General features: G+C 53.5%; 1 protein-coding gene across 4 annotated transcripts in view; it reads right to left on the bottom strand.

Annotated features, from left to right (window-relative positions):
- Positions 1–26,303, bottom strand: part of MOB2 (MOB kinase activator 2) — a 63,595-nt gene that overhangs the window by 14,654 nt on the left and 22,638 nt on the right. The window contains exon 1 of one of the 4 annotated variants that reach the window (XM_070488530.1): positions 3,825–3,895. The exons of 2 other annotated variants lie outside the window; for them this stretch is intronic. In XM_070488530.1, the coding sequence (XP_070344631.1) occupies positions 3,825–3,880 (56 nt within the window). In that variant the 5' untranslated portion in view covers positions 3,881–3,895. Of the gene's footprint in view, positions 1–2,113; positions 2,306–3,824; positions 3,896–26,303 lie in introns of those variants that run through there. One more of the 4 variants, XM_014832003.3, reaches the window with a different exon arrangement.

Below are 26,303 nucleotides of genomic sequence, written 5' to 3' on the forward strand. Positions count from 1 at the left end.
ACACCCTGGGCTGCTACAGGGTCAGCCCTGTCACCCCCACAGCACAGCAGGCCAGACATGAATGGGACCCTGACCTAGGGCTCTCATCTTCTGTGAACATCCCGCCCCCAGGGCTGGTGAAAACACAGGGCACCCAACCAAGTTCCTGATGCAGCGGGCCCATGTGGGCCTGAAACTGCACTTGTGACACCGGGAGATGCCCGCCTGGACCACGTCCTCCCCCATCGTAACTGGTCCTGGCGCTGCCACACCCCCTTCCTGTCACAGAGCCTGGGAAGCTGAGGGTTGGAAGACCCCCCCAACAGGACCCCTGCTGGATCCAGTCAGATCCCCACAGGCTGTGGCCAGCCAGGCAGTGCAGAGAGGGACATGCAGGTCATTTCTCTTGTGGGTTTAACTGCCTGGCAGTCAGCACCCCCAAACAAAGCATGCTTTCACAAGCCTTTGTGTCCCCTGCAAAATAAGAGACCCATTGAGAGGGAAAGAGCCAATGCCAACTGAGAAAGGCAGGCAGACACCCTGGACCCAATGCCCTGGCACACCAGGTGCTGCTGACCCAGAATCTCAGCCTCGATGGGGCACTCTGCTCAGAGCACGCTTCACCCCCACGCTCTGCCTGTGAAATGCGCTGCCCTTCCTCTGACACCTGGCTGAAACATCACCTTTGCCAGGGAGGACGGCCTCGGCCGTTCCTCTCCCACAGGCCGGCTGGACTTCTGCAGTCACATGCCAGCTCACAGGGGCAGTCCTGCCTCCCGTCTTCGCGGAGCCTGTTTCAGCGTTCAGCCCTCTCCCTCCATGCACACAGGCATGCACGCTCAGAGGAGTGAACACACGAGCACTCACACACACACTACATGGTCCTCCACACACTGTCGACGATGGTCACCATGCCTGATTTGAACCGACACCTGGAGAAGAGTTCCGCCAACAAGCCTCCCTGTCACATCACATCACAGACCCGGCAGGCCACAGGGCAGAGCCCTGCTTACCACTTCAACTCCTCTGAGTCCTTCCTGTGGGGCTCGCAGGCAGCCTGCGGTGGGGAAGGACCCTGTGGAAGAGGAAGGCGGAAAGCAGAGGTGCCCAGAGACGGCTGGAGGTTGTAGAACCCAGCAATCACTCCACGAGGACTACCACTAGTCGGGCTTGGCCCTCATCTCAGACCCGCACCAAGAGGCTTGCTGATGTGGTTATGATTAAAGACAGAAGTGGAAAAGCAAGAGATACTCACTTTCATTTTAAAAAGCATGACCCACTGAAATGACAGGCAAATACAAGACTATTACGTTGAAGGAAACTGGATTTGAGTCTAAGCTGTGACACCTCTGAGCGATGACTGCTGGGGCTGAGCTGTGGCCCACAGGGAGCCCCCCTCTGTGGGCCCAAGGAGCCTGCCTCTGCAGCTGCGGAGCATGCCCTGCCCCCCGCCCTCCACACACACGTGTGCGCACACACACTCTCCTGCACTCCTGAAAGACACTTCTCCTGAGACAGAAACAGTGCTGCAGAAGGTCTCTCAGCCTGTGTGTGGTACATGGAGGCCCTGCTGCAGCAGGTCAGGTGGAAGAGCCGGACATCAGAATCGGCTTTTCCGCAACACGCCCCACAGCAGACCGCAGGGGCCCACATCAATTCTCCAGATGGGGCAACTCGTGGACAGGCTCTGGTCACCCTGCCACAGACAACAGGCTATACACCCTGCCAGTGGTGAAGGGCCTGTCCAGTGGGCTTGGGAGGCGACAAGGCAGGATGGCTGTGGTCATAAGACATGTTAGCCAGAAAGACGGAGATGGTCACAAGTGGGCCGTGTTCTCACCAGACCCTCTTGGGCCACATCTCTCACAGGGAGAGCTCCCTGACACGAGCACCAGCGCAGGAAGTGTAGGCATTTAGGGAAAACTCCCTCCAAACAAAGTTCCTGACCAAATCAGGCTCCCTGAGCCCATCACGCTCCGGGGCCCCCAGAGGAAGCTGCATGCCCCACGATAGCGACTTGACCCGGGAATGTGATCGACGCAGACAACACCTACAGCCACTCCCCCCAGCCTGACCCATGGGTGGTCTAGGGACAGTCAGACAACCTCCACCGCTGCCCCCCAACCGTGGTCACCTGAGTACTTTGCCGACTGCCTGAAGCACCATTTTGCAGCGGAGTCCAGTTTTGGGGGGCTGGCTGAGCAGAGCTCGGTCTGCGGGGAGACCACTGTGGTCTCCAAGCATGATGGGGCAGCGCAGGGGTGGGGAGGGAAACTGGGAGCCACGGCTTGGGACGGCCCTCCTTCCTTCCCTCGCTGGGCAGCCCTGACTGGGGCCTGCCGACGGCAGCCAATAAGGACACGCGGGGGGGAAGGAAGGGCTCTCTGGCCAACCAGCCCAGCCAGGCAGGAACAAACAGCTGCTCCTTTGACAGGCGAAGGCCGGCCAAGTCTGGTGAAGTGAGAGAGGAGTGTCTGAACTGCCTTTTCAAAGTGGCGCCGCACGGGCGCTGGTGTGGGGCAAGGCCACTGCTGTGGGCACGGGACAGCCCACGGGAAGGACCCAGGGTGGCACCGTAAAGCCCTCTGACATGGCCGGGAAAGCTCTTCTGAGCAGGCAGCAGCTCTGCCCAGTGTCCTGGGGCTGGTACACACCCCTCGCCTGACCCCAGCCTCTCCAAGACAAGAAACCAGCAGGCAGGGTGCCCCTGGCCGGGCAGCAGACACACCTCCGTTCGGACAGACTTGGAAGGACAAGGACAGCCAGCTTCCAGGGCGTCTAGAGCAGGTACTGAGCTGCCACTGGGCAGAGGCTGCTCCCACAGCTGCTGAGGACAGCAGACCCTGACGGAAACGCCCAGAGCACCTTCCTGTGGGGGTGCAAGAAGTTGCATGGCCAAGGCCTTCTTCACAGCTGGTCCACACACAGGAGACCACAAAGTACTGAAAAATGAAACTTCTGGTATGACATTCTGCTCAGCCCTGGTGTCTCAGTTCTGACCACAGTGACAGTGATGGCTCACTGTCAGTACAGGGTGGCATGTCCCCACGCTGAGAGGCCCCCCTGGTCAGGAGCACGGCCACAGGTCTGCCAGGTCCCCATGCCCATATCCTGCCCTGCTTCCCGCAGGCCCCAGCCTTAGCCCTGCCGTCCGCCCCTGAGGCCACATCCCACTAAGGGCCCCGCTTACCTTTTCCTCTGCCCAGGCTCAACCCAACTCTGCAGGAGCAACTCTAGACCACAGAGAGGACACCTCAACACACAACAGGGAGAGGCTACCTCTGCCGGGCACAGCTGAGCACCACCAGCAGAGCTCCCCCACCCGGGAAGACCAGGCACAAAGGCCCTCTGCCCTCGAAGCACAGCATCCCCACGGCCAGCTGGGTGTCAACAAGAACTCAGGAACCACACTCTCCCACCACCTGTCCAGGGCACAGACCCCAACGGGATGCCATGCAGCCCTGACAGGTGAGACATGAAGCCCTGAGATGGGAGGACGTGGCCGGCCAGGCAGCTGGAATGACTGAGCACTCGAAGGAGCTTCTAGGCTTGTCTTGTTCTATTCCCTGCCCTGGTCCTAGAACCAGCACTTCTCCAAGAAGGCTGATTCCTTTCACTTGAGAAGGTTAAAGACCGTAATTACACACATGCTTTCAGGAAAGAGACGGGGAGGAGGCACTACCTAACTAATTCAATGAGGGCAAAATAAGAGCATGACAAGACAGGGAAAATTACAGAACAATATCCTTCACGAACACAGACACAAAATTCCCTAAGAAAACACCGGCAAACTGAATCCAGTAACATATAAAAAGAATAACAGACCATAACCAAGGGAGGCTCACCCCAGGAATCCAAGCTTAGCCAACATCTGAAAACCAGTCAGTATGATCCACCGCATTGACAGAATAAAGGGGAATGATCATCTCAATCAGATGCATAAACAGTACATGCAAAATACTGACAAAGACTCTCGGCAAACCAGGAGTAGAAGAGAATGTTCTCAGCCAAGAAAGGGACCGAGACAGGAGTCTACAGCCAATTGCAGGCATCCAGCTGAGACCCAAAACCTTTCCCGAGGATCAGGAACAGGCGGGACACTCACTCCCAGGGTTTCCACTCGGCACTGGACGCCAGCCTCAGCTGGGGCAAGGAGGCAGAGACAGAAACAAAAGACACGAAAACTGCAAAGGAAAAGGTCGTCTTGTTTGGGAAATAACATGGTTGTATACACACAAAATCCTGGGAACCTGCAAAAAGTCTCCTAGAGCTAAAAAGTAAATTTAGCAACACCACAAGCTCAATACACAAAAACTAATTTTATTCCTATATACTAGCAACAAAAAAATAGAAAGTATAATTTATAAAACTGTTATTTACAATAGAATTTTTTAATTTTAAGAATAAATTTAAGTAAAACCATAAAAAATCTGACTGAAAAGTACAAAGCACTGCTGAGAGAAACTAAAGACATAAATAAATGAAGAAATTCACCACAGTCAGAGATCAGAAGACTCAGTATTGTTACAACGTCAATTTTCCCAATTTAATAAGATTTAACCCAATCCTATCAAAATTCCAGCAGAATTTTTTGTAGAAATTGACAGGATGATTCTGACACATATATGGAAATGCAAAAGGACTTAGAACAATTAAATCAATCCTGCAAAAGAACCAAGTTGTTGGACTCACTGATTTCAAGACTTACTTTAAAGCCATAGTATTCAAGACATTATATTACTGACAATATAAACAGATGTATAAATAAAACGCAATAAAGTCCAGAAACAGATCCACAGTTATATGGTCAAGTGAACTTCAACAAGGCGTTAAATCAATTCTATGGGGAAAGGATGTTTATGTTTTCCATAAACAGTGCTGGGAAAACTGAAAATCCATATGAAAAATAACTCAGCCCCCAGCACACACCATAACCAAAGGCAATTCAAGACAGATTAGAGACTGAAGCATAAAAGAAAAACCACAGCGCTTCTAAAACGAGCAGAGGAGGATGTCTCTGCCAAGCTCAAAGAAGGTGAGGACTTCTTAGGACACACGAAGCGCTACTATAAAAGAAACAGCTGATGAAATACACTCCATCATGCGTCAGTGGACACTTGGCTTGCTCCCACCTCTTGGCTACTGTGAATAATGCTGCTGTGAACACGGGTGTGCAGTATGTCTTGAAGACCCTGCTTTCACTTCTTCTGGGGAGAGACCCAGAAGTAGGATTGCTGGATCACACAGTAATTGTGAGTTTAATTTTTGGAGGAACCTCCACCCTGTTTTCCACAGTAGCTATACAAATTTACATCCCCACCAACAGCACACAACACCCCAATTTCTCCTCATCCTCCAACAAGAAACACTTGTCGTTTTCTGTGTTTTGAGAGCAGCCATCCTGACGGGTGTGAGGCGGCATCTCACTGTGGTGTCAGCTTGCATTTCCCTCATGACCAGTGACGCCGAGCACCTACGTCTTCTTTGGAGAAACACCTGTTCAAGTCCTTCGCCTGTTTCTGCATCAGGCTCTTTGTTTTTTTGTTGCTGTCTAAATGTTTTTGTTTATTTTTAAAAACAGAAGGAAAAGTATACTTTCTCCATAAGTTTCTTATGGAAAAGAGAGGAAATAGATGGAAGGAACAGCAGTGAGACTTCTTTGAATACATCTCGCTTTAAAACCTGACTTTGGAGCCATGTGAATAAACACTTTACATAATTACAAAACAAAATTAAACTTAAAAGGCTCTTCCTAAAAATTCAAAGTAAAAGGAAACAAACGAACCTGTGTATCTCTCTCAGCCTGCAAGGCGACACGACGTCCCAATGGGATACACACAAAGGCCCCAAACTGCATAAGCACCTCTCAGGCGGTTTTCTGTGCTCCTCCGCGGGTGCGGCTGGTGCGGTGAGCGCAGGGGTTCAGCACAGCTGAGAAGGGTCTCACGGTGTGGAGACGCAGATGAAGGTGAGTGAGGCCCTGACCCTGGCTTTGAAGTAACCGTAAGAGCTCACAGTGGACTCTATCTCACACTTTCCCTACCTCTGTCCACTGAAAAGGCAAGAAACAATGCCCAGCTCAGAGGCCGAGAGCATGCTTGAGGGCCAATGTGACTTCCACACGACCTCCTCTGCAAGCAGCCAGGTGGCTCCTGAAGGTGGATTCCAAGTCTGCTCCTCGCTGCCCGAGGCCAACAGGGTCCTTGTCACCAGGACTCGGGACCAGACTGAAGAAAGTCCCTGGCCAAGGATGGGGTAATTTAAGTACAAATAAGGACATCAGCAATGGCTTCAAACACAAAGGTGTTTAAACCTTCATCCAATCCTACTTTTTACAAAACACCTCGTTGTTTACCTTTGGAGGATGGCAAAGACCAGATGTGTATTTTGAAGGCTAGTCAATGAAAGGAAGGACTTAAAATTTATCCTGCCTTTTGAGGCACCTGATTAGTCTAAGAGGGGAAGATTTTCTTGATGGAAGTATTCCACCTAATACATGAAGAAGGGATGCCTTGGTGCAATTCCTAATGAATTAACAATTCTAGGCGGCGGCCAACAGTGGCTGCAAACAACCAAAAAAGACACACTTCCTCCTGGAAGTACACCCCCACCGCCAAGAAGTATTGCCCCCAAATAAAAAGAATGCAATCTAGCCAGTGTCCAGGTACAGCTACCAACTTACAGGACACACAGAGGAACATGAGAAACTAATCATAAGGGCACAATGAGCAAAATGCAGGCACAGGAAAAGCTGCCCTGTTTCATCAAGAAATGACCAAGGAAGAAAATAAAAGAGAAGGGGCTTTGGACTAAGAGACTCATGGGATAAAGCCTGCAGCCTAGTCAACGGCACTGTGCTAACAGCTCTCTCTGGCTGACTTCACCCTCCAATTGCGTGAGATGTCACCACTCAGGGGCTGGCTGACGGGGACATGGAATTCTCTGTGCTGTTTTTGCAATTTCTTGTGAAGTTTATAATTATTTCAAAATATAAAGTTAAAAGAGAGAATTAAAAAATCTGTCAACTAATTGCAACACAAGGACTTCACTTGAATCCAAACACTGAAAAAAGGCAAAGAAACTAGAGAAACATGAACATTGATTGAAAACTCGATGTTAAGAATTTACTGCTTTTGGTATGATAATGAGATGTCTTACATTTAAGGAAAATAATCCCTATCCTTTATGTACACACAGAAATATTTACAGACGAAATGATACAATGTCCAGAACTTGCTTCAAAATAATTTGGCTGCTGGAGAGTTAAGGAAAGAAAACAGGAAAATGAGGGTTGTATTGGTGTCAACTGGAAACACAGCTTTGAACAGCACATCCACTACAGTCTCTCCCTCACCACCCTCTTCCCTTAAAGGCAGGGCGTGAATCAGGCCCCATCAGAGAAACAGGCTCAGCACAGGTTGCTCTGGAGACAGGCTTCCCGGGAAGAGTTGCCTCGACCTCCTCCACCAGCCCCTTTCCTCCAGTGCTCTGGGGTTCCCTCCCATTAAACTGCCAGAGCGACCTGAGTGTGGGGATTTATGGCCAAGCCCCAAGACCCAGACTAGGGAGCAGGGTGGGGATGATCCTGAGAGGGCAATGAGAACAGTACAATGTCAGACGACAGCTGCTCTCTTCTAAGTGACCGACAGAGGTACAAGCACTTGGGACTTACGAAGTGCGTGTGTGCATGTGTCTGCGTGTGTGCACAGGTATGAACGGGAGCTCAGAGAGGGCAGGTGCCTGCAGTGTACCGCCTCGGTCAGTCCCATGGGGACGTCCCTGGAAAAGCTAACGTGGCAGCGTGATTCACCCGTGCACAACCCCCTCCTGTCAGAGCTTCCGCCAGGTCTGGTAAGAAGAGCCTCGTGCCCTCAGATCCCATCAAGAGGGACAGAAAGCATTCCTCCTCCTCCTATTTCACCCAGACGCTGCTGCTGTTCCTCTTGTGCGAGTGTCTGGCTGTGAGTGTGGGAGCTTGTGCAGGGTGTCCACGGGCACATGGGGGTTTCGCGGCTGGGGACAGGCATGCTAGCTCAGCCATCCTCCAAGCATAGTGTGCCTGCTTGGACAGCTAACATGGTCAGCTTTCCCAACAAAACAGGAAATGAGAACCTTTCAAAGCACATGTTTATTTTTAAACGAAAGTCTAAATTATAACAACAGGTGACCACTGCACCAACGTCAGTGGAATTACATGGAATTTCTGGGCAGGGAGGGCATGCCTGGCTGTGGAGCACCTGTCTCTGAGACACTCATCTTTCAGTGGCCACAAGATGCACATCCTCAGGTTCCTCACACCCACCTCTGCTCCTGCCAGGCAGTTCGATTCCTCCAAAGGTAGGAGGAGAGAGGTGAGTGCCCTCTGGAGTTGGCCATACCAGAGCCAGTCCTGCTTCCTGCCTGTGCTGCCAAGGAGGGCCCAGACCCCCACGGTCCCGACATGTGCGGGTGCTCCAGTGGTGGCACCCTGAGCCACGGCAGGGTGGGAGCCTAGCAGCCCTGCCAGGTCTCGGCAGTTTGACCACTGGATGGCCAGCTGGGGCACAGCAGCAGCTCAGCGGGATCACAGTTAGGAGCAGCCAGCACACATCCTGCCCCTCAGCACATGGCACTGGGCTTGCCACGGAAGGAGCAAAGGAACCAGGGCTCTCCCAGCACTATGGGTGGCCTTTCTCTACCACCAAGGAGCCAACACTTTCACAAGCTGGAGAAAGCAAAATACGACGCAGCTCGGGGAAACAGAAGCGATTACACAACCTCAGTTTTACTAAGTGTGTGCAGACTTTAAACTTCACAGTCAAACAACGGGAGAGGGACGTGACAAGAATGATATAGTCAGGGAGCAACAACTGGGACCTTTAGCAAGGAAACCTTTTAAACCAGAAAGTTCTCCCAACAAAACTTCCAGTTGGGACATCTATTCCCAGGCAAGATGGAGCAACAGGGACCAGATTCTACCTCCTGCTTGAAGCAACAGGACATTGGACAAAATGGGTGACAGTTTTCAAGACACTGAGCAACAGTAAACAAAGCACAGAGGTCCCATGAGAAACAAACAAGGGGAGATGGACAGCCCAGCTCTTGCCTGGGGTGTTCTGCACAGCAGGAAGGGCTGGGGAGCCCAAAGCAGCCAGAGGTCAGGGACAGTGGCAGTGCATCAGGGGTCAGGGGTCAGTGCACCAAGAGGAAAGAGAGCTCCACAGATGTGCTGAGGGGACTCATCAGGTCCCTGCTGAGCACTGGTCAGGTGTGCGTGCAAGGAAATCCCTCAAGGGATGGAGGAAACACCAGGGAAGATCACAGAGACAGTCCTCGAGGCTCACACAGGGCTAGAAGAGCTCCTTCTCCACCAGCCAGAGTGGAAAAACTCAATCTACAGGCACAGGAGGAGTACTTGAGAGGTTTCCATCAGTACTGAGAAGAATGAGCCCATAATGAAGCATCGCCATAATCCCACCAAACAGAACAAATACAAGAGCTGAAAGGGATCAATCGTTTCCAAACCGAGTCCAAGATACAAAGCTCAAGAACCCTCACAGACATACAAAAATATCCAGCACAAAACAAGGCAAAGTTCACAATATCTTACATTTAATCAGAAATTACCAAGGCTTCAAGGAAGGAAGAAAATGCAATCTATTATGAGGAGTCAAATTAATAGATTGGAAAAAAATCAAAAACGGCCAGATGACAGAATTACAAGACAATGGCATTAAAAAGTCATTGTAACTGTATTCCATCTGTTCCAGAAGCTAGAGGAAACACTGGACATGTTAAACAGAGATATGTAAGAGTTTTTTAAAGATCCAAATTGAACTTCTAGACATAGAAACTAAAATATCTGAGTTTGAAAAATACTCTGGAGAGGATTAACAGCAGATTGAACACCTTGAAATCAAAGATAGCAAACTTGAAGATACGGCAATAGAAGCCATCCAAAATGAAACAGGGGAAAAGTGACCTTGAAAAGGGTGCTTGGAGAACAAGTCCCAGGCTGGGGACATCTTTTTAAAACATATATGTGATAGAGGACTTGCATCTCGAATACTTACTGACCTTTTACAACTCAACAACAACTGCAGACAGTGGAAGGTCTGAAGAGACCCTTCACTGCAGAAGAGCAAAGTCAGCAGAAAAGAGTCCCTCGAGATCACATGACAAAGAAACGCAGGCTGAAACTGCAAGGAGTGCTCATGCCCACGAGAACAGCTACAGGCCCAGGGCCCGTGCATGCCCAGCACTGACAAAGAGGACAATGTGGCACCCTGACGCGTTAGTGCAAATGCAAAAGGGCACAATCATAGTAGAACACAAATCGGCCATTTCTTAAAATATTAAACATACACATATCGTGGGACCAGGCAATCCACTCTGAAGAGAAGAGAAAGCACGTGTCTATACAAACCCTGCACACAGCGTTCAGACCAGCTTCATCAATAACGGTCAAAATCCGGAAACAACACAGGTGGCCACCAGCCAACGGACAGACCGAGGCCTGTCACCGTGGAATCCTACTTGGCAAGAGACAGGAGAGGCCTCCAGACACTTGCAACAACGTCACCAAGCTGAGTGGAAAACGAGCTCACACTGCATGATGTTACTCATTCAAACTTCCAGAAAATGGCACTAACCTGTAACGACAGAAGCACGCCAGTGGTTGCCTGGAGCAGGGCAGAGGGTGAGGAGGGGCAAGAAAGAAGAGCCACAAAAAGGCACGAGGAAACTTCTGGTGCGATGATATGTCCATGTCCTTGACTGCCGTGATGGCTTCCTGGTGTAGACGCACGTCAATGTGTACTAAACCGAACCTTTATACATGTGCAGTCATTGTGTGTCAAGCACACCGCAGCAGAGACTTACAGACAACTTCTATGACGCCCCCTTGCTCAACTCCTATCCAGCTGCCCACCTGCCCGCCATCAGGACTCTGACAGGCACCTCAAACTCAGCCAGCCCCTCCAGAGCGGCCCTCCTGCTGTCCTCCCCAACTCAGGAGGCACTTGCTCTGTCCTCCCAGTTCCCCGGGAAGCCTCGAGTCCTCCTAACACCCCTCCCATACCCACATCCACCCATCAGTGATCCTCATGGCCCTATCGACAGAGCACATCCAGATGGGTGTCTTCCCACCTGTCCACCCTGGCCACAGCCCCAGTCACTCTCACTGAGGACTGAAGTGGCCTCGACAAGTCTCCCTCCCTCCTCCCTTGCCCCCTCCAGCCAATTCTCCACAGAACTGTGGGCGTGATCCTTCAAACATAGCTCAGATCCATCCCTCCTCCACTCAGAAGTCCCTGTGCTTCCACATCGCCCAGAGAATAAGCCCAAGTCCTATCAGGAGCCTTGACTGCCCTTTAGGCCCCCTCCCTCAAGCTGACCTCGCTACAGCCCTGCCCATCTCCTGCTGTTCCTGCCTCGGGCTCCTGCACTAGCTCTTGGCTCTGGCTGAACAGTCTTCCTCAGACACTCACACAGCCCAGTCACTTGCATCCTGCAGGTCTCTGGATCAGACTGCAGCTTATCAAGGAGGCCTTCCCGACTGTCCTATCGTGAACGCAGTGCTCACCCATCACCCTGCCCTGCGTCCCTCCTCTACCCAGCCGTCAGCAAGCCTCAGGCAGGGCAATCTCTTCCGTTAGGTGGAGGGTCTCTAAGGGCAGGGGTCTTGTTTTGCTGACTATATTTCCAGCACCAAGAATGGGATGGGAGGGCAGTCAACATTCACTGAACGCACGCAGGAATGAATGAAACTCTAAATTAGCACGAGGTCCAGAAAGCAGCTCTTAAAGCAGAGAGAACTCACAGGCAGGTGGAGAAAGAAGGCGAACCACAACCACCAACCAACCAAAAACCTGTCTTCCTTCTCCAAAGTTATTCCTTCTCCATGCCCCATGCCCTGTGGTTCGAGAACAGCATCCAGGGTGGATGACAGCTCTCAGCTGTGGGGCTGTGGGCTCCTCCGGGGCTGAGGCTCCGTCAAGCTCAGGGCCACAGGCTCTAATCACGGACTCTCTGGGGCCAGGAACATCAGTCAAGGTGGACACTCCCCAGCTGTAACCCATCATTCCATAGCAACCTCTAGAGTACGTTCTGTCCCCATGATGCTCCCCAGGTGCTCAATCACGCACACAAACAGTGATGACAATGGTAAACCCACAGGCCTGGCTAGAAGAGAAGCACACCCCTGAAACGGCCACACCAACGCCGGGGGCAGCAGCTGCAGCAGGGGGCGCTGGTGGTCCACAGCACCTGCCCGGGGCCAGGCTGCACTCCTGCTTCTCAGGCGCATCCCATGGAGCTCTGGCCATGGCCCCCGTGGCCACAGCAGGTAAGGGGTCCCCAGAGAAAGGTGCACTGTCCATCTAAAGTGCGACCTGCACCCAGCTGAGAGAGCCAGCAGGCACAGGGACCAGGCAGGGCGTACTTTCACGACCACTGCTCTGAGAGCCTGCAGCCTCGCCTGCGAGCCCCACCCTGCGTGTCCTGCCAGCACACCTGCACACTGCTACCTCCTGAGCTGCCCTGTGGCCTCGCTCGCTCCCACAGCTCCCCAGTGCCCTTTCCACGCTCCTCTAGACGTCTGTCCCCTCCCCTGCTTCCAGTAGAGGCCTCGACCCCACAGTGCCCCTCACAGGGACTGCAGTGACAGGGCCTGGGCAGGACACCACCGGGTGCCCCCAACTGCTCTTTCCACACCGAGCCAGCATCACCAGACACTTCTCTGTCGCTGCAGTCAGCCCCTCGTGCAGTTATCTGTCTATACTCACTGCCTTCCCCAGGATGGGAGATCCAGGCACAGCCATAACAGAAGGAACATTAACTGCTAACTGCAAATGTGGTAAGTGACAGAGAGCGACGTGAGGGTGCTGTCCAGTGTCTGGCTCACGGCTCCATCCCTTCCTTTCCTCGACAAGTGTGGAGGACATGCCAGTCTGTGCCAGGCAGTCTTAGCTGCTGAGAGCTGCACTGGTGGATCCCTGCCCCTCAAGAAATGCCAGAACGCAGGGCCAGGGTTGTGCTGCTTCTTCATCCCACATTCCTCACTTTGAAGTGCACCCGCACCCAGTGGGCACTAAAGAAACATGTACTGAGGGAGGGGGGCAGACCCACTGGAATTAAACAAGGAAGAAAGAACAGGAGAATGCCTTTTTGATGTGGCCACTCAGGAGAAGAGCCCAACCCGCCTGCCCATCAGGGCTCTGCTGCCAGGCAACTAAAACCCCAGCCCCCATCCCAATGCACGTGCATTCTGTACACCACTGGGCTGAGGCCCCACAGGCCCATCACCAATGCCTGTCCTCCGGACCACCATGGCCAGGGGCCTCAGTGACTGCCAGAGGGAGGAAGGCCTCACAGCTCAGCTCTGGGATAAACAACAGCCTCACGAGGGTCTGCAGACCCCTCCAGCTGCAGAGCGACTTGTTGGACAGGAAAGCATGTGTGCTCCTCACCAATGTAGGGGAGGCCCTCGCCCCGCTGCATGACCTGCTGGCTCTGGCACATCTGACTTTGAAAAGCAAACGCTGGTTAGTTCTGATCCCTTGGAGATTGTTCCATGAGCAAACACCTTTTAGAGGCATTTCATGTGTGGCCAGGTCAAGGGTGCCCCAGCAGAGGGACCAAGGCAGCCCCTGGCGCCCTGAGCACTAAACAGAACGTGACCATGTGGCAGTGCTGGGCTTCCCAGGGTCCACCTGGCTCCCCGACACCTGCTGTGTGGCCTCAGGCCAGAGTGCTGCTCTGTGTGTCAGCTTACTCACTGGAAAACGGGGCCACCTCCTCAGGGACCCTCACAGGGGCTCCCTGTACAAGAGGAGCACGCATCATTTATGTGTGTGTGTGCACGTGTGAGAGACAGAGAGCGCGAGCTCCCTGCCCATCTCATAGGCCCTGCCTGTGTGCGCCCTTCACTCACTCAACAAGGGTGTACAAAGGTGTACTAAGGTACTCAGGGTAGGGTGTGAGCGAGCCCACCACAGCCCCAAACCATGGCTGTGAAGTGCAAGGTCTTGGCACCCATGAGTGTCTGACCCCAACAGGCTGTGGGGAAGGGTCTGGGATGAGTGAGGCCCAAGGGATGCGGGGCTTAGGTGGGCAAGGAAGAGGACAGTCTTTTAGGGGAACAGCATGTGCAGACCCCTGGAAAGGGGAGTGTACAGAGACCAGGGGGCTCTCTAAAACCTCCCCACCAAGAGAGCTGTGCAAGGGCTGAGGATGGGGCAGCTAGGCCAGGTTTGGGTCTGTCTGGAGGCAGGCGGAAGAGCCCTGAAGGGCTTATGTAGGTGAGCCGTGATCGGAAATGCCCTGGAGCTGGGGCTGGGTGAGTAGGCAGCTGGGTCACAGCAAGGGGACGGAGAGGCAGAGAGATCGAGAGAGGCCTGGACAGGAGCTGGATGCAAGCGCAGGGCTCAGCTGACAGCACTGCAGTCAGGCTGCCAAAGAGCCGCCGGGCCGCCTGCCTCACCCCTGCCTAGATGTCCTGCATGACCACTTGTGCTAGCACTGTCACCTCACGTGACATCTGCTGGTCGCCGTGCAGAGTATTAAACCTTTGCCATGGTCCAGTGACCCGCAAACAAGAGCCCTGCTCCACCCTGGAGACGGAAACACGGCAGCCCCCAGGCACCAACCAGCTGAGCGATGTCCCCTAGTGCTCCTCCCGGCTGTGACAGGATGCTTAGCCAACAATGCCCACGAGTGCAGAGCAGCAGCACCCACATTGGCAGCAGCAAGCAGTTCCGACAGCGAGTGAGACTCTCCATGGTGGCCCAACACCAAAGAAGAAGCCGCCCCTGGAGCACGGGCGCCCCCACATACTTCCTCACACTCAGACATCTACAAACGCCTGCAACGGCAGCAAATGCACAACTGGACCAAGCCAGGGGGCCTGGCCCACCCAGGCCAGGAGTGCCGAGTGGGACAAAGCCACCTCCTTGATGCCCTCTTGTTACCAACACAGAGTCACCAGGAGTCCAGCTTGTGCCCTGTGCTCCCAAATTAACACTGTACCTGGAATAGCAGAGGTGCCAGGAAGGACTGGTCAGGGCAGCACCTAGTCAGGGTCAGGGTGTAGGAGCTGTTCCTGGTCAGCCTCATGCCCGCGGGGAGCACTCTCGGGAAGAAATCCAGAATAAACTGCTGTCGTCTTGCCCTACAAGAAGGAGGCGCGCGCCTGCCTGCCACACTTTTCTGAGTGGCGGCTCTCTCCCTCCTTTCCAGCACCAAAGAGCCTGTAGGAAAGGAGGCCGCCCCCACGAGGAGGAGTGGGCACTTCAGAAAGCAAACACACAGCCTGGGACCTTCGTTCTATGGCTCCCAGGGCCTTTGAAGCAGGCCGACCCCACCACCAGTGGCTGGAGGCTGGGCACAGACACTGCTGCCCGGAAAGCGACTCATGAGCAGGCACAGTGGGAAGGCTTATTGCCAGTGTCACCGGGGGGGCAGATTACCAACCTGCCCAAAGGAGGGAGCAGGCTGCATCCTAAGAAGAGCTGGCCCCCGAGAGCGGCCCCTCAGACTCGCTCGGACCACCTGGGCCTCAGGGCCTTGGACATCCTCTCCTGGCCCCTTGAGACCTACCTTCCTGCCTGCCTTATTGGTAAACAAGCAGGTGTGACGCAATAGTCAGCTCAGTGCCCTGGCACTTGGGGTGGGTTTTCAGAAGAAAAGAAAGAACCTTTATAACACCGAAAAGTTAAGCTGGAGAGTTCCAAACCTCAATGGGGGCCTGGAAGGCAAGACAGAGTCCTTTCTTTAAATCTAAAACAGCTGGCAGAGAGCTCCCAGAAGGAGCCCAGCCCAAGTAACAAAACGTCTCCACATCAGAATTACACACATCGTGCCCTGTGTGTACCATCTCAACGGGCCTCCCAACCCTGCAGGATAACCCAAGCAACACTCACACCATGTCCCCCATGGGAAAAGGATGATGGAAAAGATCCACACGAACCCTGAACTGCAGTACACAGGGCAGGTGCCACGCACACATGTAGAATACATCAACAACCTCCAACTGAGGGCACTCAATCCACCCCCATTTGTAATTTTCCTCTACGCAAGACAAGCATCTGGACTGTCCAGGCCCACATGGACTCCTCTGGGGGCTGCACACTGCAAAGTAGTGTGTGTGTGAGAGAGTGAGTGTGTATCTAAGTGCTTCTGTCTGAGGATGCGTGAGTTGTGTGTGTGTGAATTTGTGAGTATGTGTATCTGTGGGTGTGTGTGTGCAACTGCTGGGCAATCTTGCTAACCCTCCTTCCCTCACCTCCCCGGGCCAGACCACACTCCACTCGGCCACACTGGCCCCTAACCACACTAGAGCGCACGGGCACACACCCACCTCAGGCCGGGCCCTCCTGCTCCTGTTCTTCCTCCAGACTCTTTCTCATGTCCTTTTGGGTTCTGCGCATGCGTCAGCTCCCAAGGATGCCTCCCCTCACCACTGCTGCTCCACTCTCCTCCCAGCATGCTGGCTGGCACGTATGTGGCTTGTTACTTCCCATCACTACCACCAGGGTTAAGGTCAGGAAAATGGGGCGTTGCCACATCCCGATACTTACAATGATCCTTGGAAGGTAGTGGGGACCCGAGACCTTTCTGACTTCTTGAGTGAACTGGCTTCATCAGCTGTGGCTTCATAGTGTCACCTTCCCTGGAGCTCCTAACTTAACTCTTGGACGGAGTTTGATGCTGTGCCTCCCGCACCCTGGACCACCCTTATCTGCATAGCCGTCCCTGCTCTGACAGCCTCCCAGCTGAGGGGCAAGGTCAGCACCGTACGCCTCATCACTACTGTGCTGAGACCACCCTGCCCTTGTCTGCCTGCTGTCCTTGCATTTGTGTCAAAGTGGCACAAGAAGCAAGACACTTTTCAAACACTGGACGAGCTCTGATGTCTGGGGAGAGATGGGAGACCTCCAATCATGGGCTCCTGACTGGGAGGCAGTGTGGCCACTGGACAGGTGTGAGGTTTCCACCACTGACTATCCAGGCCCAAAGAGGCAGTTCTGGAGAATACCTGCACAGAGCCCAAAGCACATTAGTGAAAGGGCTGGACCTCGAGTCTCAGGACCACAGGGACACAGCAGGTGCCAGAACTCACCCTCCTGGCCTTCCCACTTTGCCTCTTTGATAACTGCCAGCTCCAGTGGAGGACACAAAAAGAGACTCAGGGCTCACGCGCAACTATGGCCCCTCCCTGCCTGACCCTGACCCTCAGGGACCCAGCCGCAGACGCACAGAAAGGCGCATGCGCCAAACTGCAAGTTCTGCTGGGAAACCGCAGGACCAAAACCTCAGTCCTTGCACATGAAATGGCGAGCCACCACGAGCACAGTCCACAGAAGAGAAAGACTGATATGCTGGATGCCATCCAAAGGCAGGACAATTGTGCCTCAAAAGACACTAGTGAGAAAATGAAGAGATAAGTAAGCCACTTACTGGAGACGAGCACCTGCAAATCACAGAGACACAGAACTCATGTCCACAACAGAGAAGGCCTCCCTAAACCCAACAACAAAAAGACAAACAATCCAATTAAAAAATGGGCAAGAGGGCTGGCCCCATGGCCTAGTGGTTAAGTTTGGCATGCTCTGCTTTGGTGGCCAGGGTTCACGGGTTTGGATCCTGGGCACGGACCTACACCACTCATCAGCCATGCTGTGGCAGGCATCCCACACATAAAGTGGAGGAAGACTGGTACAGATATCAGCTCAGGGCTAATCTTCCTCAGCAAAAAAACCCAAAAAACAAAATAAAAACAGGCAAGAGACTTTAATAGACATCTCCCTAAGGAAGACAAAGGAATGCTGGGAAGTACAGAGACAGACCTACACATCAGTCAGCAGGGAAACGCATGCTGAAACCATAGCGAGACAGCACCCCATACCCAGCAGGACGGCCACAATCAGACGCCGTGACAACAAGCTGATGAGGACGTGGAGAAGCAAGAGCAGCTGGTGGGAAGGGAAGAGGACACAGCTCTTCGCGAGGAACTGGCAAACGCCTCCCAGAGCCAGACATCTGCTTCCCATTCGATCCAGCAATCCCACCATGTCTTAGAGAGAGGAAGACAGAGGGCACATGAAGACCGACTGTGAGCGTAACAGCAGCAACACTTGAGGGCCTCAGACGCTGGAGACAACCTAAACCCATGGTGGATGGCTAAGCAAGCTGTGTCTTATCATAAGAGATGACTTCTTATCCAGAAAAGGAACAAGGTGCAGACACACACAACCACCTGGGTGAATCTCAAAGCACCCAGCCCAGTGAGAGAACAGACCCCAAATGCTTGACACTCCATAATCCCATCTACACGAACTCCAGCAAGAACAAAATGGTTATGAGAGAAAGCAGCTCCGTGGGTGCCAGGGGCCAAGGGTGTGGTGAGGGGCCGTCAAATGTTCTATATCATCACTGCAGGGTGGCCATCAGCTACCTACTCTGTCAAATGCCATCAGTGTACACTTGAGGTTAGTGGACTTTGTTGAATGTCAATTATACCTCCCTCAAGCTGACCAGAGGCATGCGTGTACACACACACACACAGAGAACACCACATTCCAACAAGAGAGCAGGGGTCCTGTCTGGCACACCCTTGTGAACCTGGCAGACATGACAGAGTGGGGAGCCATATTCCTAAAGGCTGGAGCCACATGACTCCAGCTGCATAAAGCCTAGCAGGCAAGCAACACACAGGGCCAGAAGAGGGAGGGAGGGGACATCACAGGGCTTCTGCGTGCTGCCACCTTCCCAGCCCGTGATGTGGGGTGGTGGCATGGTGTGTTAATCTGAAGCCCACACAACAGCACTTGGAATTGTGCTTTCTCTACACATGCTGTGTTGTAACGAGCTATTCACTCAAAAAACGCCTACAAGAAAGATGAAGACTGTGCTCGTGGTGTCTCACCTCTCTTATTTTTACACTGGATGGTGGTTAGAGTATTTGTTACAGATCTGTCAATTCCGTTTTGTATGACTGAACTACTTCACAGTAACAGAGAGCTTTGTGTTTTCAAAGATGAAAGGAGGGAAGGGAAGGTTTTAGGGGCTGGAAGCTCTCATCTGGGGTCCCAGTGCGACTGGTACTGACAAACCATCCTCAGGGCCCAGAGAGAACCTGCTGGCAGATCACATCTGCTCCATGCCCCCACTTCAGCCACATGCCTCTGCCCTGGGCTCCCCTCCCAAGAGCTGGGCTCCTCAGCCTCATCCCCCAATTAAACCACCCCCACAGGGGGCACATCCAGACACCCCACAACCCAAACTCAGGCCTTGAGAACACATGGTTGTCCCCTAAAATGTGAAAAAAAAATCTCCCACTGCAGTAAAGTCACTATTCCCATTACTGGAAATGTCCTGGGAGCGACCTGCAGAATGCCACTTCTGTTACTGTGATGCCTCCCCAATGTCCTAGTGGTCACTGCCCATGTGGGGTCACTGCACTGGCTCAGAGAGAGGGCAAAACTGGAGTTGCCATGCAAATAAACCAGGTTGGTCCCAAGGAGACAGCACTTAGGATATGCCCATCAGGACGTGAGTCAAGGAGACAGACTGCAGAGAAAGGCGGGGCCTGCCCTGTGAGCTGATGGCTGACTCGGCCCTTTTCTGCAGTGAGAGCCGCTGGTGCAGCGACCCAAACAGCCTCCCGAGGTCGGAAGCCCTCATTCCGTGCCATCCAACAGGTCAGAGGAGAAAGGAGCAATCCCTCCTGTGGCAGCCCAAGGCCATTTCTGCACCACCCCCTTGGGCTGGGTGCACTTAGGCAGGTGCCCCTGCAGGCAAGGGGTAGGACCCAGGCTCAGCAAGGGCCGGGCCATCACGCCAAACCTGAAGCATCCTGAGCAGGGTGGAAAGAGCCTTCACATCCCTCCCTGAGAGTTCGCTGGGCCAGGAGCCCTGTGCACATGCAAACGGGAATGAGAGAGAAGACTGACTGCCTGGAACCCCCAACTCCTGGGCCTCAGCGCTCCCACATGTTCCTGTCACCTCTGCTGCCCAGAGGTGATGCCAAGCCCACAGGTGATGCCATGTCATGGGTAATGCCCAGCCCGGGGTAACACCACGTCCAGAATTCCAGGAGTAATGCCATGTCCAGGGTTCTGGGAGTGACACCATGTCTGAGGGTCCGGGGATCAGAGGGTGATACCATGTCCGGGGGTCTGGGACTAACACCATGCCAGGGATGACACCACATATGCAGGTCTGGGAGTAACGGGAGTCCAGGGGTGACGCCACATCCAGGAGTCTGGAGGTAACGCCTGCGTGCAAGTCCACAGCACTGGGTAGTCCCCCCACAACACACTCCAACTACTTTCCTGTGTTTGCTCACTTAAACCTTGACATTCCCATTTTACAGAAGAAGAAACTGAGGCATAGATGGAGCAAAAGATCCAACACAGGCAGCCTTTGCCCTTAACCACCCCCACCACCCCAGGAGGGGACAAGGGGACGGGCACATCTGGAAGGAGGGGAAGGAAGTTTATTTCTAGCTCGGCCATAGTTCAGCTGTCCTGAGCAGAGCAGGCCCTTGGTGGCCTTGTCACCAGCAGCCCTGCAGCTGGCTCGGGAGGTAAGTCAGCTCCCACTTCCAAAGGCCAGCATCACTCTCCTCCCTCCCACACCATGGTCAGCAGAGGGAAGACCTGTGGAAGGAGCAGGCCCTGAATTCACACTGCTCCCAGCAAGCTGCCGACAAGCCTCACACCAGGAGAAACACCCGACGTGCAACACCATCCCCTTCACACGCTGGCCCCACGGAAACGGGAGTGGTGGCGGCCTCACCCCTCCCAGGGCTCACTGGGCACACCCATCCAGGGAGCGGGGTCCGCTGTGGCAAGGCAGGAATGCAGACACAGAGGCTGGAGGAGAACCATGGCTGGGCTTGGGCCCACTGCCCAGCAGGGCTCACCCTGCATTCCTCCCATGCTGACCCAACACCGCTGAACAACCAGGCTGAGGAAGTTGGGGAAGACCCTCTGGGAGGCAGGTGGAGAAGACACACAGGGGTCAGGCTGGAGGTCAAGTGCCCTCCTGGAGCCTCGCCACCAGGGTGACCATGGAATAACCAGGACGCCAGGGCACAGCACTGAGGTCAAGCAGAACTGGAGCCCTCTGGAACAGAAGGAGGGAGGCAGGCTGCACCCTACACAGGGCTGGGGCCACATCTTAGCACCAATGTAGAAGGCAGGGAAAGGTACCACCACATCACCAAAATCGTTCTGTTTCAAGTTTAAGTCAAGCCAAACTTCAAACAACTAAAGTGGCTGTCGGAGGCTCCCTAGTCACCCCGCCTGGCCCCCGGCCACCACTGACCTTGGGGGGCAAGAGTGTACAGGCTGCATGGCAGCCACCTCTGGCAAGTCTTCCCTCCTGACCCCCACGCTGGCGTCTGCCAGACAAGTGCCCGCTGGCCTTGGGCACAGGCAAGGTGGCCCAGTGGCGGAAAGCTGGCTGAGACCCACTGACTTAACAGAACTCCTTTGTTTAACGTGGCAAAAAGCCTGTGTGCTGCAGAGGCAGAGCCCCAGCTCTCGCCTGCTGAACGCGAGGTCCGGGTGAGCGACACACATGCTGCTCACAAACAAGGGCGTGGGGGCAGCGGTGTGCACTCACTCCTGTGAGGTCATGTGGGCTCATGGTAGGGGATAGGTGACCCTCAAGGCAGCAGGTACCAAGCCCAGGTAACCAGTGTCCAGGCTCGGTCCACAGGAGGAGGTTCGGAGTCCACGCCGCTCCTGTCCAGCGGAGCCCTAAGACTTCTCCCAGGGCTGCCCCTCCCCCTCGTATGGGTCTGGCCACCTCCAGGTACTCTGGCAGAAAAAAACACTGCAATCCAAGCAAGAAACAACCTTTTATTAGAAAATGCCAGAGAGGGATGGAGGAGGGTCACTGCGCTGCGGAGAGCAGTGGTAGGGAAGCTTCCAGAAAGGGAGGGAGCCTGAGAGAGGCCCAAGCCAAGGAGCGGACTTCCTGCCCCACAGCCCCTACCCACAGGCCCCTGGGAGTGCCCCTGGGTCACCCCCAGGGAGTCAGCTGCGCCCAGGGCTCCAGGACGTCCCTTCATAGGTCTGGGAGAGTTCGGGGTGACTCTGTCAGAACTACAGGCTTGAAGGTGTCCGTGTGCACGTCCGAAGTGCCAAGCTGGCCGACACTCCCTGTTGTGCAGGCACGAACACACACCAAAATCCAGCCACACCTGGGCCACAGCATTCACATGGGTGTGAGAGTCAAAATCACCAAAGAGCTCTGTCCACATAAGAGCTTTGGCAGCAGCCCCCCTGATGGGCCAGGGCCTGGCGTCATCCACTTCCTGTCGTGGCCATCGGGCCTGGGTGGGCCTGTCCCTGGTTGTTTCGCAAGGGGTAACGGGAACACAGTAGGTCACAGACGGGAAGACTGAGGCCGCCAGCCGTGCTGGGAGAAGGGACCCCGGTCCTCCTCTCCTGGACACCCTGCTCGCCAAGGGCAGAAGCAGGCAAGCAGCCCCCATGGCACAGTCCCCACCCACTGGAAATTCTGCTATCTCCTTTGACATCAGAGGGAAGGCATCAGATGTGGGAGTTTAGGAAAGCCAGAGCATGAGATGCCCTGGCCCATACGTCAGATTCCTCAAGGGAGGCCCAGCTGGTGAGTGGAAAAAGCTTAGGCCCAGAGGAGCCGCTGCGGTGGGGAGACACTCAGCAGAGCGCTTGCCTGGGCCGGAGGGTCCAGACAGGAGCCTGGCCTCCCACCCTGGCGCCTCCTGGACATGAAAGTTCCTCCAGGCCCACCGCTGGCCACCCTGCTGGGCCCAGGCCCCAGTCCTCAGAGGGCTCTTCCTAAAACCCAGGCATGTTGCTGTCATTTCTTGGCTTAAAGTCCCCCAGGACTCCCATCCTGCTCTGAAGCCTCGGGGGCTCTCAAGGTCTCCACGGCCCCCACGTGATCTCCCCTGCCCATCTCCCACCATACCAGCCTGGCCTCGGGAACACAAGCATACGGCCACCTCAGAACCCCTGCCTTGCTATGTCCTCAGCCCCAAAAAGCCTCAAGGCCAACCCCTCCCTTGTTCCTCCACGTCTCAGCCCAAATGTCACCTGAGACCCCTACCCTCCACCTCACAGAGCACCCCGGCCACCATCCCCTCTCCCTGCTCTGCTGCGGCTACTTTAGCTCTGGGAGAGGAAACATGCGCATCAGCTTCCATTACCACCTCAGGGTTGAGAACAGGGTCCAGCATCAGCAGTGGTATAACGCATGTTTCTGAATGAATTCCTAATACGCAAATTAGAATATTTGCAAATCAATAAAAAAAGTTACCACTCTCCCCCAAAAAATAAGCAATAAAGGGCAAGGAATGAACCATCCACAAGGAAAAAAATGACAAAAGGTCAATAAACCTAAAAAGAGAAGATCGATTTCGCTGACTTACAAGCAACCCCACTGAAGCCAAGATGTTTTTCTTCTTCTGATCAAGGAAGGCAGAAAAGCAGAGGACGCCAGTGCTGGAGAGGCTCGCGCACACTCCCTGCCCAAAGGCTGCCTCACGAAACCTTCCAGAACACACAATGTGAAGGCCCTTTGACCAGAAAGTCTGCTTTTAGGAATTTATCACGAATACGCAAACTCGGAATGACTTATGAATAAGAAAGCTGAGAGAAGCATTGCTTAAAAATAAAATGTTGGAAACTGCCTCAAGGTGCACCAACGGGCTAGTGAATAAGTTACGCACATGCTCATCAGAGATGAAGTCTGTCCATGTTGGGCACACGGTGACACAGGCAGGCCACAGCACAGGACACCTGGAAGGTGTACACCGTGAACAGCTCCGTGGGGGCCATGATCTGATGTGGATTTTACTTTCTTTATAATTTTACTAATTATTGGAATTTTACATATGAAAATACATCAGTACTGTAATTAGAAGAAAAAAAAGCTATTATAATTTTGGAGAAAGATACACATAAAAAGGCCTAGATAGAAAATGCTAAAAATAGGTGATTTGTCCCCAAGTTTCCAAATTTTCAGTTATCTTGCTTTTATAATTAAAAAAAGAAGTTACTACCCATATTCTAATAAAGACTTCTAAAAATCAGATGCAGCAAAACATTTGGCAGTTACACACTTGCACCACCCCTCCTAACAACACCCTCCAACTACCTCCCTGAGGTGTGCAGAAGCAGATGGCCACACAAGGACCTGCTAGTGCTCGAAGGAGCTGTGGCCATAATAGGGACGAGTGACCACCCACACGTCCACCATCGTAGTAGCCACACCACAGACCACACTCCACAATCAGGAGGAAAGAACTGCTGCTAAGCGCAGGGAGTGACTGCAAGGCCGAGAGAACGACCCAACAGACAACGCGCAGAACCACAGGCCCCATTTGCTCAACATTCTAGGACAGGAAAACCACAGTCAGAGCAGAGAGGCAGCTGCGGGAGGGCATGAGGAGGGAGCTCTTCCAAGGGATGAAGATACTACAGGTGCTGTTTACACGAACCTACACCTTTGCCAAAACTCATCGAACCGTACACTTCACACTGGAGGAGTTTATATAAATTAGACCCCAATACTGCTGATCACACATACACAGACAAGAGAGGGGTTGATGGCTGATGAGATGAGGCCGAGGGGGTGCCAAGCACAGATCCTGCTCCCGCCAGGTGAACCACAGGTGGTTCGAGCGCCCCAGCTGAGATGACTTACGTTGTCAGAACTTCCTGCACAATGAGATACAGGGTCACAGGTGAGCCTCCCTCCACTGTTCACGTCTCTTCCCAAAAAGTTATTTTAGAAAGTAAGCACTGGGGCTGGCTCCGTGGCCGAGCGGTTAAGTTCGCACGCTCCACTGAGGCGGCCCAGGGTTCAGATCCTGGGAGCGGACACGGCACAGCTCCTCAGGCCACATTGAGGCGGCGTCCCACATCCCACAACTAAAGGACCTGCAACTAAGATATATGTACGCGGGATTTGGGAAGATAAAAGCAGGAAAAAAAAAAAAAAAGACTGGCAACAGTTGTTAGCTCAGGTGCCAATCTTTGAGAAAAAAAAAAAGAAAGTAAGCACTAGGTATACAATGCGGAAGAATAAAAAGGCTGCTGCAGGAGCAATATGGGCACGCGTGTCTCCCGCACTGACGATCAACAACAGGCACGTCCGTGCTAATCACCTGCAACTAGGTTTACTGTGGCCTTCCTAAAAACTGAAGCCAGGAATTATTAACTCGGAAACTAGGAACGTAAGGACAGGCCACAAACAAGACATATGACTGGGTCAAACTCCTCTGAAACAACCTGAACTAACCCTGACGCTAACCCCAGAATCAAGTCTCAGGCCCGGCTCTGCAGCTGCAGAGGGTGTCCCACACACAGGGCAACCAGCTCTGACCAGACCTGCACCCAGCTGTCCGCGGGGCTGCTCTCCTCCCATCCTCAGACCTCCTTCCTCTCCCTTCGGCACTGGGTCTCCTTGGAAGCTTCCTGAAAGCAGGCTCAGGGGAGGTAATGTGATTTCAGAACTTCGAGAAAATATTTCTCTTCTACCCTCAAGGGATGGACGGTTTGGCTGACAGGAAGGCCCTGCTGGAAACCCCTTTCCGACAGTACCCTGCAGGCGGCTATCTAGTTTCCAGGGTTGGGATTTGTGTTCAGATTTCTGGTTTGTTTCATTCCTTTCTCTGGAAGTCTTTAGAATCCTTTCTCTATCACTGGTGTTCTGAAATGTCACTCTGTGTTCCCTGTTGAGGGAACAGGGAACATTCATTGTATGGTGCTGGGTGACCCTGTTCAATCTGAACTCACTTCCTGTGATTCCGGAAAAAAGTTGAGCTCCTTTAATAACTGCCTCCTTTTTCCTACTCTTTCTGGAACTCCTCTGTGCTGCAGAGGCCCCTCTGCTGACGGTCTGACGTCCTCACCCTCGCACTCCCGGTGTCTGTCTCTGACTTCTTGTTCTACTTGCTGGGAAATGGACCCAATTTTATCTCCTATCCTTTTCATTGGGTTTTTAATCTGCTATCACATGTCTAATTTCCGAGCTTCCTTGCTCAGTCTTTGGATGTTCCTTCTTTGCAGCGGTCTGCTCTTACAGTTCGGGGGCACCAGAGTCTGCAGATCTCTGAGGAGACTAGTGACAGCTGTCTTATTAGGCTGATTGGAGGTGGCTCCTCTTTTTCTACTGGTTTTGGTCTGTCTCTCGTGTTCAGGCGTCCCTCAGAACACCTGGTGATCCCCAGCCATCCCCTCGTATTTACAGTGGTCACTAAAGAGCTCACTGACAGCTCCATCTGCACTGTCCCCCCTGCACTGTCAGTGTCTAGCGGTCTTTTCTCTTAGGCAAGACAGTGG

Source organism: Equus asinus, chromosome 17 (genome assembly GCF_041296235.1).
Source record: "Equus asinus isolate D_3611 breed Donkey chromosome 17, EquAss-T2T_v2, whole genome shotgun sequence".
Classification (NCBI taxonomy): domain Eukaryota; kingdom Metazoa; phylum Chordata; class Mammalia; order Perissodactyla; family Equidae; genus Equus; species Equus asinus.